Genomic DNA, 16625 nt, shown 5'->3' with positions numbered 1-16625 from the left:
AGCAGCAGCTCATAAATACATCGGCCTCCTGCCTCTCAGCACTGGTATCGTGCCGCAACTAATAAACTGTATGTTTCACCATTGTCAAACATAACTGACACAAAACTGAAATCAGGGTATCTGTCACTACTTTATGCTGCATTCAGGGAGTGAACTGACAGGTTCATTTTGTGGTCTAGGATAGCTTTCCATCAAGGAAGCAAAAAGCTTAATTGTCCAATATTTTTATGAAATTGCATTATGCAATAAACTCCAAAGTTCTCTCTAGTGGAGGCTTCAGGCAGCAAGAATTTTATCCATAAACCAAAAACGCAGTAAGGATCCAAAACCCCAAATGCAAGTGCACAGCATCAATTTCTTGTAAGGGGTGATCCTGTCAGGGCTAAAACTTCCATTTTTCCCTGTTATCTCACACCGAATAGCCACCTATGTAAATTGAAAACTGGTCGCATACATGTATGGAAACGGTCTTCGGAAACGGCAACCACGAGATGCCCAGGGCGGAAACACATGAGAACATCACCTGACACGCTCACGTGTGTCAGCAACCCGGCACGTCATGGGTGATGAGTCAGGGGCCAGTCAGTCACAGCCAATCAGAATGCAACACATTGATAGAAGTCATGAAGAGGTCATGAAGAGGTATCAGGAGGATATTAACCCTATATGGGCAACCCGATGGTGTTAAGGCTAAACCCAATATACAGAGAGACCAGATAGTTATACAGATATATTGCACATGTATCATACAGACACCTATTAAGGTACAAACAAAAATACAAAAATAATACAGTTTTAGTACAACATAAAAGAAATAATGCCTGAAAACAAATATAGTGCAAAAAATATACATACAATGTGATATGTAACAAATAGTGTCAACTCATGTAGAGTAATCTTATGTGAAACACTTGTATCGATTATAATGTGTAAAAGAACCAGTACATACAGTGAAGGAAATAAGTATTTGATACCTTGCTGATTTTGTACGTTTGCCCACTGTCAAAGACATGAACAGTCTAGAATTTTTAGGCTAGGTTAATTTTACCAGTGAGAGATAGATTATATAAAAAAGAAAAACAGAAAATCACATAGTCAAAATTATATATATTTATTTGCATTGTGCACAGGGAAATAAGTATTTGATCCCCTACCAGCCATTAAGAGTTCAGCCTCCTCCAGACCAGTTACACGCTCCAAATCAACTTGGTGCCTGCATTACAGACAGCTGTCTTAAATGGTCACCTGTATAAAAGACTCCTGTCCACAGACTCAATTAATCAGTCTGACTCTAACCTCTACAACATGGGCAAGACCAAAGAGCTTTCTAAGGATGTCAGGGACAAGATCATAGACCTGCACAAGGCTGGAATGGGCTACAAAACCATAAGTAAGACGCTGGGTGAGAAGGAGACAACTGTTGGTGCAATAGTAAGAAAATGGAAGACATACAAAATGACTGTCAATCGACATCGATCTGGGGCTCCATGCAAAATCTCACCTCATGGGGTATCCTTGATCCTGAGGAAGGTGAGAGCTCAGCCGAAAACTACACGGAGGGAACTTGTTAATGATCTCAAGGCAGCTGGGACCACAGTCACCAAGAAAACCATTGGTAACACATTATGCCGTAATGGATTAAAATCCTGCAGTGCCCGCAAGGTCCCCCTGCTCAAGAAGGCACATGTACAGGCCCGTCTGAAGTTTGTAAATGAACATCTGGATGATTCTGAGAGTGATTGGGAAAAGGTGCTGTGGTCAGATGAGACTAAAATTGAGCTCTTTGGCATTAACTCAACTCGCCGTGTTTGGAGGAAGAGAAATGCTGCCTATGACCCAAAGAACACCGTCCCCACTGTCAAGCATGGAGGTGGAAACATTATGTTTTGGGGGTGTTTCTCTGCTAAGGGCACAGGACTACTTCACCGCATCAATGGGAGAATGGATGGAGCCATGTACCATCAAATCCTGAGTGACAACCTCCTTCCCTCCACCAGGACATTAAAAATGGCTCGTGGCTGGGTCTTCCAGCACGACAATGACCCGAAACATACAGCCAAGGCAACAAAGGAGTGGCTCAAAAAGAAGCACATTAAGGTCATGGAGTGGTCTAGCCAGTCTCCAGACATTAATCCCATCGAAAACTTATAGAGGGAGCTGAAGATCTGAGTTGCCAAGCGACAGCCTCGAAATCTTAATGATTTACAGATGATCTGCAAAGAGGAGTGGGCCAAAATTCCATCTAACATGTGTGCAAACCTCATCATCAACTACAAAAAACGTCTGACTGCTGTGCTTGCCAACAAGGGTTTTGCCACCAAGTATTAAGTCTTGTTTGCCAAAGGGATCAAATACTTATTTCTCTGTGCACAATGCAAATAAATATATATAATTTTGACTATGTGATTTTCTGTTGTTTTTTTTTATATAATCTATCTCTCACTGGTAAAATTAACCTAGCCTAAAAATTCTAGACTGTTTATGTCTTTAAAAGTGAGCAAACTTACAAAATCAGCAAGGGATCAAATACTTATTTCCTTCACTGTACGTACCTAATAAATAATCCAGTACACACAACCTGGATCGGATATAAAGTGATGCTAAACTATGAAGTTGTTTTATACGCAACAGGTCAGTGATCATACTGAAAACACAATATAGTTATGTATATATAAAACATAATTATATGTGAAAAAAGCAACGGAAAAATCAATGGATCTCTAATATAAAACCAGAGTGCAGTACAAATAGTACGGTGCCGCCAGGATGTAAACGAATCAAGAGAAGAAAAAAAAACGGGAAGAAAAACCTGGTATAGAAGGGCACTCGACTCAATGTCAGTATCAAAACATCCGCCATGACGGTAGTCCTATATAGCGGGAATAAAGGACGCACACCCGGCCGGGTCAAATATATTACTAGCACCTTTACTATATTTTGTAATACTTTGCATATACCGCCATTTCTAAGGTTAAAAACTCAGGTTACAATTTTACACACTTTGTATGATTGGTTTCATTCATAACCCTTTTTTTCATTGCTAGTATAAACCTTTATTGGGTATTATTTTGCAATCAGTGCTTTATTAAATTTTTGCTAATTATTTGATACCATCATACTGGTTGCAGATATATATCGTTCTTTATCATATAGGTATGTTAGTTTTTTTTAGTTTATTTAATTTTCTCTACCCCAACCCCCTCCCCCCTCATCCCATGTGCTTTACATATTTCTTTTTTATTTCTTTTTTTATTCCTCTGGAAAAGCAATATTCCAGCGAGCAAAAATATCTTGGAATGTTATTCCGTAGCATTGCTTTAAAAAATGTCCCCAGTTCTCTTGGAGGAGAATATTTCCATCTCTTTTTTTTTTACCTACATGATCAAATAGACCCTTTACCCATACTAACCCCTTTTGCTCCCATCCCCCAATTCTTCTTTTATGACGACTTCAAACCTTCCAGGACATAGTGTATCATCGATGGCCGTGGGCCATCGGGATTACTCACCCCCTGGTGGCCACAGCCATGGATCTGTGAGCGCTGGCCTGCACTGGTCCACTGTGTCCCATAGGGTGCACACTCACGCTCGTGCCTGGCCTTACATGGGAATTATCACTAATAAGACCATGATCACCCTGGACTATAAGAAGGACCCTGCCCCTTTGCTCATTGCCTGAGCGTTATTGTGTTTTCCTATGTTAGTCTTGCAAATGGTTCTTTAGTGTTATCCTGTTCCTGCTGTTTCCCGTGCCCTGCTACCTGCATCCTGTATCCCTTGCTATTTGTTCCTGTGCCTTAAACCTGTTGGAGTCGTGTTGTACCACCGGTTCCGCCTGCTCTGTTATACCACGTCTGGTGTCTACTGTCAAGGTCCCATCTGTGCCTAGTCGTTGCTACTGTCTGAACCACTACAGGTACCCCTGTGCTTGGACTATTTATATATTGACTCGGTACTCTGTCGGCCAGCTGCTATCCCGCTATGGCGGTACGGCCCAGTGGGTCGACATACCCACAGATTGTGGCACATAGTAAGTTTTTCTCTCAGCCGCTTTCCCCTGTCTTGACCTGCTCTCGCCACCTCCTCCTCCCATCTTATATTGTTATTTTTATACGCCTTTAACATTAACAATGTGTATATATTGTTAATTTATTTATTATTATTATTTTCCCCTCTCTTTGGTGTCTCTTATATTCCAAGTATAAAACTGTATTATACTGTGCCCCATTTTTTACAATTTTATTATATATATATATATATATATATATATATATACCCATATTTTGCCATATTTCCCCCATATATATGTATAAATTGAGAGATTATTTTTTTCTCATGTCTTTATATTATATAGTTGTGGGATTAATCCCAATTCCCTCTAATGAATTGTGATATATGTTTGATATTCTGTATTTATTTACATTTCTCTTCTTTTTTTTTTTCTTCTTTTTTTTTCCTTTATCTATGTCTTTTTTTTTTCTCCCACTCTCTTTTACTTATCCCCAATTATTTTTCTATATAGGGGACACAAGATATATTGACAAATCGGTATGTTATCACACAATTCCCCATTCCTTTTTCACAAAAGACTCAGCTTCTTTAATTTCAAAAAAAGTGTCCATTCCCCAGCCGTGGTTTACTATTCTAAGTGACCCTGCAAGGTAGGCCAGGAAGAATTAATTTTTCTTCTCAAACAGTTTTGAGCAGATCGGTGAGAATATTTTTAGTTTGATTTCTGTCTCCGCGGAGTAGTCAGAGATAATAAGTAGTGTATGACCGTCAATTATAAGAGGTTGCATTTTCCTGAAAGCCAACATTAACTTTTGTTTATCTCCAAAATCGGCTAATTTAGCTATGACCGGTCCTGGTCCCCTGTTATCTTTCATGGGCCCAATCTTTTGTACTCATTCCACTTTCATATCTTCAATGATGTTTGACAGTTTAGGAATATCCTTTGTTGCCATAATGTCTTTTAATCTTTCTGAAGTGACCGATTCAGGCAAGCCAATTATTCTTATGTTGTTTTGCATTGATCTATTTTCAAGGTCATCAACCTTTGATTTTAGCTATTTATTATCTTTGCTGAACCCCTCTAGTAATATGTAATGCCTCAACCTCGTCTTCCATAGTTACTTTTTTTTTTGTTCCAAAAAATCCAACCTGGCAGATTGTGCACCCACTTTTTTTTAGAGCTGAATAGATAAGGTGATGGATTTCTCTACGGTTTCATGTAGTGATGGTAACATGCCTTTTATAGCTTCCTGAATACATACACTTGCATTGTAATAGTAAAAGCCCCTTTTTTACATCTCCTCCTCGCATAACAGTTTTAATGTGATCTATTCCCTTAACTCTCAAAAGTCTAGCGTTAAATGCATGATTCACGCAAAAATATTTGGGAGTCGTCTTCAACTGTTTCACATCCTCTGTTGTTTTGGCATTTTCGATGTCTCTGACATGTTTCCATCCGCGAATGCGCAATTTTTGGGTTGTCATGCCAATATAACTTTTGGGACAAGGCCAGGTTGCATGATAGATCACACCCATAGTGCCACATGTAATTGGCCAAGTGATCTTAAAAACTTTGCAACCCACTTGAGTCGACAAATTCTTGAGAGCGTTCAATATTGGGGCAACTAATACAGTCGCCGCAAGGTTTACAGCTCCACTTAGGACCAATCGTTCCAAAGCATTTACCCGTTTTTTTTCAGCGTTCGATAGCTATGGACTTTTGTATCATGATACAATAATTTTTTTGTAGGGTGAAGAATTTTATCCATTAGATTTGAATTTGATATTTGGAGCTCTGTATCAGAAAAACAGATCTCCGGTCGCTAAAAATAATATATTATGAAATTGATCAGCACAGAATTTTGAACATATTCAGATAAAAATAAATAGTATTCAAGTGTGGACATTCACTTTAAAGGGGTTTACCAGCCGATAAAAATTGATGACCTATCCTCAGGATAGGCCATTAATAGCTAGTGGGTCCGACTCCAGAGACCCCCGCCGATCAGCTGTTTTGATCCCAAATTCAAATCTAATGGATAAAATTCTTCAACCTATAAAGACTTTAGGCCATCAATAGCTGGTGGGTCGGCGTTCGACTCCTGGGACCCTGCCGATCAGCTGTTTTGAAGGGGCCGCAGCGCTCATAGGAGCGCTGCTTCCCCTTTATTTCCTCTTACTCACTGTGAATGTTTGACACACATTTAGTGGTGATTCACAGGTATTGCAGCGGTCTCTTCCATCCACTTCAATGCGAGAAAGGGCTGCAATACCTGCGACTACGCTGCGACCCCTTTAAAACAGCTGATCGGCGGGGTCCCGGGAGTCGGACCCCGACCCATCAGCTATTGATGGCCTATTCTGAGGATAGGCCATACATTTTTATCGGTTGGGAAACCCCTTTAAGTAAAAAGTGGTTGCTATGCTTTATGTCATAATAAATATACTGTCTAAAAAAATAAATAAAAATAAACAGTTTAAATGTGCAAAAATTAAATCATGATTTATTTAGACTCACATACGCTGTATATACTTCTTACTATTCATGCTATCTTTCATGTTGAATTGGTTTTGCTGTCTGACTAAGTGCATTCAATGCGGGAGAAAAAACATTGTCAGCACAAGTCTAAGTCCTACATTAGCAGACTACACAGTTTATTTATTGAACCATACAGCAAACATTCACATGCTAATTCTGTGGGTTCAAAAAGAAATCAAGAAGTACTATATAAAGGAGAAATTGGTTAGTGATTTGTTGCACTTTGGTTTAGAACTTCATCGATAAACCATCATGGGAAAGGTAAGTTATATAAATATTCTGAAATCTGACTCTATATATTTTTCAAATCATTTTTGGAAAGCTATATGGCAGTTGCATTTGTTCAAGCCTATCAATATACATGTATTCATATATAAATATATATTTATTTACTTACATGCATATAATAAAAAGTTCACTTTTGAACTGCAATTTGTATTTGTGGGGTTTTTTAAATAAAAATTCCTTTAAAATGTATGTTTTTGGTTAATGTTCTAAAGGGCTTTCTTCGAGCTAATAAAAAATACGGAAAAGTACCAATATGTGTCTGAATGCTCACCAGATGTGCCACCACAGCTCGGAATTGGTTACTTTTCATTTTCATCTTGCTAGGCACTAAGCTTGAATACACTCCCCAATAAAGGTCCATTTACCAGGAATTGTGATGATAATTGATTAGTGTTAACAAAGTAGTAGATTAATGGTAAAACTATTGTTTATTATTGATCATTAATTGTGATGTTGTAAAAATTATTGCTATCAGTGGCACGATAGATAAATGTAAATGCCGCCCAGTGCATTTAAACAAGGCATTGGCGACTAGCACACAGCCAGGTCCTGGTGTTCAGTGGTGTGGATTGTGTACACCAAAACTTATGTGCACTATTGGGAAATACAGGGCACACCATGCTGTATCAAAATCTGGAATCTGCATACATAGATTAGTCCTATCCCCAAATAATAAAAACGCAGTAATTAAAAATAACCCCCATACAGTGGCTAAATATTACTGCGTTACAGTGATTAAATAATACCACCGTACTGTTACTAAATAATGCTGCCATACCATGTATAAAATAACTTCACTAAATGGTGCCTAAAAACCTTCACCTATAATAACTGAATAATACCACCATACAATAACTGGAAAATACCACCATACCATGACTGGATAATACCACCATACAATGACTGAATCATACCACCATACAATAACTGGATATTACCACCATACCATGACTGTATAAAACCACCATACCATGACTGAATAATACCATCATACTGTGACTTAATAACACCACCATAACGTGACTGAATAATGCCTCCATGCCATGACTGAATAACACCACCATACTGGGACTGAATACCACCAACATACCATGACTGAATAACCATCGCTTGGAAAAAGGAACAAAAAGAGAGATGGCGCTCCTCTTGGGTGATATTGTTTCTAATGATGGTATTTTGTATGCAGTGAAGTTGTAATCGACTCACCTGATAGAGTTGTGCAGGATTGTCAGCACAACTTAAATTTATTGCTCGTCTGGTGAAATTTCCGGTACACTGTGCTAGCCTCTGGAGCAGACCCAAGGTGGATACCTCCTGTGCTGGTGTTTCTTCGACGTGGTCATCAAACGTACTTATCTGGATAACAAATTGCTCCTTGTATCGGGCGCTTCTGTGTAACTGATGCGATGATCACCATGGACCCATTAGGTAAATGTTTAAACAATTTATTGGATAACTCGTATTAAAACAATAAAAGAGATGGGAGTGGAACTGCTGCAATGCGTTTCAAACTTCGTCAGGCATAGAAGACCTCAGGTCGAAGTTGAAACGCGTTTCAGTAGTTCCACTCTCATCTCTTTTATTGTTTTAATACGAGTTATCCAATAAATTGTTTAAACATTTACCTAATGGGTCCGTGGTGATCATCGCATCAGTTACACAGAAGCGCACGATACAAGGAGCAATTTTTTATCCAGATAAGCATGAACAACACCATCATACTGGGACTGAATAATACCATCATACCATGACTGGATAACACCACCATACCGTGACTAAATAATATCACTGTAGCGTGACTGGTTAACACCACCATACCTTGACTGTATAACACAATAAAACCACCATAAAATATAAAAATATAATGCTAACCAATCCTTTGCCTCCAATTGGATATTGTATCCTTGTATGTTCGGAGTACAGGGATGCCTTGCTGTCTTTCAAGGTCATTGGATAACGCAAAAAGAGTGGGATTAATCTAGTTTTTAGCCTGTTCTTATGACTAAAAAAATGGTGTGTTGGAAAGGCAAGGTGCCGCTCTGGGCACTGGATTTCCAGTGCCTAGAAGCTAATATGGCCTTGCTCCAGCCTCTACTGTCTTCTGAAATGCAAGCAAATATGATTAGAATTGAGCTTAGATGAGCATTCAGGAGTAGACAGGCGGGATTAGAGAGTGAGCCGACAGTAAGCCCGGCTGTCAGGATAGACACTAAATGGCATTGAGCAGCTTGCAATGTATTGTAATACATGCACATTGCAGAAGAAAAACAGTGCCAAAGTTTTTAATAAAACCATATCCAAAAACATTTCTCTGCAAAACTCGCTTATCAAGAGATGAAAGATTATGGCGACGGCCTGAACATTTTAGGGACCATTTTTTATTTTATTTCTGTATTATTTTTACTAGATCTGCTAATCTTCATATAGCCTTGTGCTCTTTTGCTTAATGAAATATTTTTTTTATCTTAGGTTGTCAGACGATTCTCTCCCATATGCAGCATGAAGTAGTGACAAACACCCTGATTTCAGCAGTGTGTCTGTTCTGTTAATATGCAGTAGTTTAGCTAACCAACAGTTTCATCTTTGCAATGCCCTGCGAGCACTGTGGGGCAGCAATCAGATTAATTCATGAGATGTGGGCTCCCCTTGCGCTCCAGCCGCTGATAGACAGCTTTCTTCCTATTCACAGTAATTGGGAGAAATCTGTCAATCAGTGGTGAGAGGGCGGGGGTAGCGCACATCTCATACATTTATCTGACTTCTGCCATTCAGCGCTCGCAGCGTGCCTCAACGATTAAGCTGTGAATGTAGCAAAACTACTGCATATTGTCAGAACAGACACATTGCTGAAATCTGGGTGGTTTTCACTATCTCATGTTCCCCTTAGATAGATCAGTTTCCTTTAAAGGGGTTGTCCACATTACCGGACAACTGATGACCTATCCACCGGATAGGTCATCAGTATATCATCGGTGTGGGTCCGGTGGCCTGCGTGCACTGGATGTTATGCACATTATGAGACGTACGGAGCCAGAAGCAGTTGGCTCCGTACATTGCATAGTGGCCGTGCTGCAGAACTGCAGTTTTGCTACTATTCAGTTCAATAGGAGCAGAGCTGCAGTACTGGAACTCGGCCGCTATTCTGTGGCCGGAGTCAACTGCTTCCGGCTTGTACGTCCAGTCAGGTCCGGCCCTAGGATAGATGGCGCCCTGTGCGAAATGATCTTTCGGCGCCCCACCACATCATTTAAAACAAATGCCCCATAAAAAATTTTTAATGCCCCTTTAGTGCCCCCATACAGTTTAATAACAATATTTAATAATATATTACATCCCCTTCAAGGACACAGTATTTTGTCCTCTAATTGTGCCCACAGTATTATGCCACCTGTAGTACCCCCACACAGTATAATGTCTGCTTAGTGGCCCCCACACAGTATAGTGCCCCCTGTAGATTTTGCCATATAACGTCCATGTAGACAGTGCCATAAACCCCCACCTCCTTTTTGTAGACAGTGCCATACAGCCTCCCCCTTGTAGACAGTGCCATACAGTTCCCCACCTCCCCCTTGTAGACAGTGCCCCCAAACAAAAACAAAAATTGTACTCACCTAGGCCCCATTCCCATGACGAACTGAGCTGCTCCATGACGGGACCCTGTAGCCTAGTACAGAGTTTCCCAACCTTTTCGGACTCGAGGCAGCACTGGAAAAATAAAATTTCCTCAGGGCCCCCCTACCAAAAATTGTTTTGAGAAAGACAGAAAACGGCTAAGAACAAGCACTGAACTCGTAGGGTCTGTTCACGCATGTTTTTTGTAAGACAAAAAAAATTTGCCTCAAAATTCCTTCAGCAACTGACAGCGTTGTGTGACCTTTTTTTGTGTTTTTTCTTAAGCTGTTGAAGCGAATGCAAAAGACACAGGAAAAAAAGCTCCAAAACGGGCGCCGCAGGTATTTTCTGCCTCCTATTAATTTCAATTGGAGGTCAGAGGCGGAAACTACTTGAAGACCATCAGCCCCCCACTCACAGTAAAATGACCATCAGCCCCCCACTCACAGTAAAATGACCATCAGCCCACCACTCACAGTAAAATGACCATCAGCCCACCACTCACAGATTCCCCCTGTAGGTAGCACCACACAGCCCCTTGTAGGTAGCGCCACACAGCCCCTTGTAGTTAGCGCCACACAGCCCCTTGTGGGCAGCGCCACAGCCCCTTTTGTGGGTAGCACCACACAGCCCCTTGTAGGTAGCACCACACAGCCCCCTTGTGGGTAGCGCCAGACAGCCCCCTTGTAGGTAGCGCAACACAGCCCCCTTGTAGATAGTGCCACACAGCCCCCTTTAGGGAGTGCCACACAGCCCCCTGGTTGGTAGTGCCCCACAGCCCCTTGGTTGGTAGTGCCACACAGCCCACTGGTTGGTAGTGCCCCACAGCCCCTTGGTTGGTAGTGCCCCAAAGCCTCCTGGTTGGTAGTGCCACACAGCCCACAGCCCCCTGGTTGGTAGTGCCACACAGCCCACAGCCCCCTGGTTGGTAGTGCCGAACAGAACCCTGGGAGGGAGTGTGACACAGCCCACAGCCCCCTGGTAGGTAGTGCCACACTGCCCACAGCCCCCTTGTAGGTAGTGCAAGGACTACAAAATGACCCTGATAGCTGGCGGGCAATAGACATTCAAAAAAGGACAACTGTGCAGGAGCACACAAAATACCCAGCTTTCCCAGCTATCAAATAAATGTATGGAAATAAACTAAGAAATAACTTTTATTTAGTCTAGCTAAAGGATTAATCCTTTTAGCTAGATTAAATAAAAATTATATCTTAGTTTATTTTCACACATTTATTTGATAGCCGGGAAAGCTGGGTAATTTGTGTGCTCCTGCATATTTGTCCTTTTTTGTAGGTAGTGCCACACAGCCCACAGCCCCGCTGTAGATAGCAACCCCCACTCATCCAGTATAGATAGCGCCACTGTAGCTCCCTGAAGGAGCGGAATCCCCGTGTGTCCGGGGATTCCGCTCCTGGAGTGCTGCTTGATGCCTCTGTCCATATATGGACAGTGACATCAGGGAAAACTCCTGAAGCGGAATCCCCAGTCACAGCGTTGCTGACGCTATTACCGTCGATTCCACTCCAGGAGAAACTCCTGTCGTCTGTGTCTATGACGTCATTGGCTTCTCCTGGAGTGGAATCCCCGGTCATAGCGTCTGCAACGCTGTGACCGGAGATTCCGCTTCAGGAGTTTCCCCTGATGTCACTGTCCATATATGGACGGAAACATCAAGCAGCGCTCCAGGAGCGGAATCCCCGGCCACACGGGGATTCTGCTCCTTCAGGGAGCTACAGTGGTGCTAGTAGATAGCAGAGCAGGGAGATACCTCCCTGCTCTGCTATAGTGCCGTCGCCACCACTATAGCAGCTGCAGCAGCTGCTAGCGGCGCCACCACCCTCATGCCCGGTGTCACTGCTAGCAGCCGCTATGGCTGCTACAGCGGTAGCGACGGCCACTTAGTGAAGAAGCGCCCAGGTGGAAAGGTGACTGCAGTTAGTGTGTGTATCCCCGCTGGTAGTTGCAACGGCGCGGGGATACACACACCCGCTGGCGCTCCTCTTGCAGTGTGGCGGCTGGCGCACTGTGCGACCACACTGGTCGAACGCATCCAAGGCCGGCCATGCGTCCAGTGCCCAGAGGCAGCCGGAGCGGCTTAACGATGCGGGGTCCAGGTGTCGGACCCGCACAGATGATATACTGGTGACCTATCCAGTGGATAGGTCATCACCTGTCCGGTAGTGGACAACCCCTTTAACTCTAAAGTTTCATTAACTCTAATAGTGGGTTAAAGAGGCTCTGTCACCAGATTATAAATGCCCCATTTCCTACATAATCTGATTGGCGCTGTAATGTAGATAACAACAGTGGTTTTTATTTTGAAAAACGATCATTTTTGAGCAAGTTATGAGCAATTTTAGATTTATGCTAAAAAGTTTCTTAATGACCAACTGGGCGTGTTTTTACTTTTTACCAACTGGGCGTTGTACAGAGGAGTGTATGACGCTGACCAATCAGTGACCAATCAGCATCATACACTTCTCATTGTACCAGCCCAGCTTCTTTCACTGCACAATCACACTGTGCACAATCACGCTGTTCAGTGAAAGAAGCTGGGCTGGAACAATGAGAAGTGTATGACACTGTTATGTTTAGGAAAGATTTGAAAGAGTTACCTAACTTCCACCTGACATTCAAAGATTACTGAAAATAAACATAATATACTGTCTAATAAAATGAAAATAAAAAAATACTGCTTTACTACTCTTCCCTCTTTAGATCATCTTCTATGAGGACAGGAACTTCCAGGGCCGCTCTCATGAGTGCAGCTCTGACTGTTCTGAACTGAACTCATACTTCAGTCGCTGCAACTCCATCCGTGTAGAGAATGGAAACTGGATGCTGTATGAGCACCCCAACTATAGGGGCAATCAGTACTTCCTAAAAAGAGGAGAGTATCCTGACTTTTCTCACTGGACAAGTCATAACGACTCCATTAGGTCATGTCGCATAATTCCACAAGTAAGTTTTAAATGTAAATATAATGCAAGGGATTTCAGAAATTTATTCCTTGAGTTAACTAACTGCTCATAAATAACTATGTTTACAATGTGATTACAACATGATAATAGAATATAATACTAGATGGAACGGTACCAATAATGATAGAAATTTATCCCTTAAAGAGGATCTGTCACTAGTTTAGTAATGCCCAATCTCCTAGCTCATCTAATAGGCGCTGTCACACTGATAATGCTAGTGAAAATTGTGTCCCAAAACGTTTATTATTTTAAAAGTTATGAGATTTTTTTCTAAATAGGCAAATTAAGCTATACTTGACAAATGGGTGTCAACACTAGCGATTCTCCTGAGGTGGAGCTGCCTCACAGCCTCTGACGCTGTACTATTAGCATAAAGCTGCTTCACACAGTCTGAGAGTCTGAGGCTGGAGTGAAGGTGAATCACTGCAAATAGCCATATTTCAGGCTGTGGACCACCTAGAACAGCGGTGCTAATCTTTCATATGGCACCAGAATTGCAGTTCTAGCTGTGAAACAACCGGAGGTATCACCAGTTGAAAACACAGTCGGGAATGGAAGTTGTATACTATATGATCACACTGGGCTGGGAAGAGGAGAACTGATTGGACAGCGTCATACAGAAAACATTACACTACCTAAAGTGAAAAGAGTTACCTCCCATTTGGCAAGTATAGCCAAATTAGCATACTTAAAAAAATTCTCAGAACTTTGCAAATAATAAACGTTTGCTGTGAGAGACTCGGCGCAGACAGGCACAATGACGTCACTACATCGCGCCTGCCTGCCCGAGCCGCTCACGGCACAGTGAATGCTGGCTCAAGGCTCCAGCATTGTATTGAACTGTATCTGCAACCTGAGGACGCAGATACAGTTGGAAGCGGGACCAGCACGGCCAGCGCTGTGTGGCAATGGGGGCCCTGTGGGCCCCCCAGGCTTAAGCACCCAGTCGCAACTGCAACCGTTGCAACCCCTATATCTATGCCACTGGGCTTCCCAGTGATTATGTGGCCGGGCACATGAACACCGGGACCAATATCTTTAAGCGCTGTGAATAATATAAAGAGATGTGAATATGTTACAGAATCGTTGCAGCCTCGGAGAAAATGGCAATATATAGAAACAAGCACTCTTGAGGGTAAATTATTAATCATATATTAATGTGTTCTTATTCTTTTAAGCACCGTGGTACATTCCGAATTAGGATTTATGAGAAAGAAGAATTCAATGGTGCAATGTTGGAATTTACTGAAGATTGTCCACATTTACATGAAGAATTTAGACATCCTGATATATGTTCCTGCAACGTTCTGGAAGGTCATTGGATCTTTTATGAAGAACCCAATTATAGGGGACGTCAGTATTATCTGAAACCACGGGAGTACAAAAGATACAGTGATTGGGAAGCTACTAACTCTAGGGTTGGATCCTTTAGGCGTGTTCAAGAATTCTATTGAATATCAGACTCTACAGTCACTTTTTAGCTATTAATAAACAATTTAAAAAATGAATCTGTTTTTCTATGTTTCTTTTATACTTTCTAAAAAAAAGGTGTATTTGTTTGTGGTTTTCTTAAAAGCTATGTACTGCTCTGAAATCATTTGTTTTTTTTAAACAAAAATGGGTATCAGTGTGTTTTATGCAACTTTCTAATTCAATTTTATTAAAAAGAACTTTTACTTTTTGAGATACAGCTGCTTTGTAGCCTGTATAGAGAGCAGCTGTATCTAGTGCTGAGACCTGAATCAATCAAGTCAGTGACACTATCGGGTTCAATCACAGCCTGTCCTGCGTGCCTCTGACACGCATGATCCACCTGTTATCGATCACATATAAGATATGAACTTAGATGTGATCATTAACAGCTCGATCCTGGGTGTCACAGACAAGCAGGACCCGCTGACACTGAACATGTGAGGGCCGCTGACCTGATGGCAGGGCCGCCATCAGGGCAGTACTAGTGGTACTGCCGTATGGGATTCGGATGCAAGTGCAATAAGAAAGGTCCCAGTGGTGTAGCTATAGGGGTCACAGCGGTTGCACTTGCCCCTGACGTTTTAAGACCTTAGTGATGCCCCTGGCTGCTACTGCTGCATCTTTGGGTCACTTAGAAGACCCCACGATGCAGTTACAAGCTGCTGGCTGTCGGCCATGAGAAGAAGTTGTGGGGTCCAAGAAGGACTTTTGCTCCGGGGCCCATGGCCAGTGTCTGCTCTCATCTCCTTATGGCTCCTCCTACCCCCTCTCCAGTGGTGTGACATTCGTTTGCATCTCTAGAAGGTCGTTGAGCTCCCTTTGTGGCGGGCCGCAGCGGCAGGAGTCTTTAGTGCCTGCTAATGTCATCACCAGCCCTCAGCAGCAGTGCCAGTGAAGCCAGGCCATAAGGACAGCCTATGTAGCAGTGACAGGTAAAAAAACTGTGACTGCCTGTCACATTGTGTCCCCCCTGCCATTCCAAATATCCCCTATAACCCTTCCTCCACAGAATGCCTTCCACCATCTGTGTACCTCTTCCCTACCACCACAAAGTCAATGCCACTTTGTGTGCCCCCACACCCTCAAAGAGCCCTTGCCACCATGTGTCCCATACCCCAACAGACCCTAGGCATCTTTCCCCCCCTGCTTCCCACAGAACCACCACCACATTCTGTCCCCTGTAACCTAACATCCACACTACTTCTACCACCAGGGACGTAGCTAAAGGCTCATGGGCCCTGGTGTGAAAATTCAGCTTGGGCCCCCCTACCCCTCCCCAAAACCACCAGACTCCTGCCTGCACCTATGCCCAGTCGCCTTGACCAACAGCCCCATGTATGCCCCCACAGTATAATGCCCGCCATAGCTGCCCCCACAGTATAATGCTCCCTATAGCTGCCCTCATACAGTATAATGCCCCCATAGCTGTCCCCCACACAGTATAATGCTCCCCATAGCTGCCCCCATACAGTATAATGCCCCCATCGCTGCACCTATACAGTATAATGCCCCCATAGCTGCCCCAATACAGTATAATGCCCCATAGCTATCCCCATACAGTATAATGCCCCATAGCTGCCCCCCACACAGTATAATACCCCCATAGCTGCCCCATATAGTACAGTGCACCTCATAGCTGCCCCAATACAGTATAATGCCCCATACAGTATAATGCTCCCCATAAATGCCCCATACAGTATAATGCCCCCATAGCTGTCC

At 42.6% G+C, this 16625-nt stretch overlaps 1 protein-coding gene and 1 long non-coding RNA gene across 5 annotated transcripts in view; one reads left to right on the top strand and one right to left on the bottom strand.

Annotated features, from left to right (window-relative positions):
- The window catches only part of LOC142655563 (uncharacterized), a 131764-nt gene that overhangs the window by 49933 nt on the left and 65206 nt on the right, over positions 1–16625 (bottom strand). The window lies entirely within an intron of this gene.
- LOC142656342 (gamma-crystallin-3-like) lies at positions 6802–14887 on the top strand. Its single transcript, XM_075831249.1, has 3 exons — positions 6802–6810; positions 13171–13413; positions 14612–14887. Exons 1-3 carry the CDS (start codon positions 6802–6804, stop codon positions 14885–14887), a joined length of 528 nt encoding a protein of 175 aa, XP_075687364.1.

Source organism: Rhinoderma darwinii, chromosome 6 (genome assembly GCF_050947455.1).
Source record: "Rhinoderma darwinii isolate aRhiDar2 chromosome 6, aRhiDar2.hap1, whole genome shotgun sequence".
Taxonomy (NCBI): Eukaryota; Metazoa; Chordata; class Amphibia; order Anura; family Rhinodermatidae; genus Rhinoderma; species Rhinoderma darwinii.
This window is presented reverse-complemented; position numbering and strand designations above follow the sequence as displayed.

Bases quoted from the DNA above. Each gene is read 5' to 3' on its own strand.
- LOC142656342 (XM_075831249.1), top strand. The intron at 13,414-14,611 runs GTAAGTTTTAAA...TATTCTTTTAAG, and splicing joins CATGTCGCATAATTCCACAA to CACCGTGGTACATTCCGAAT.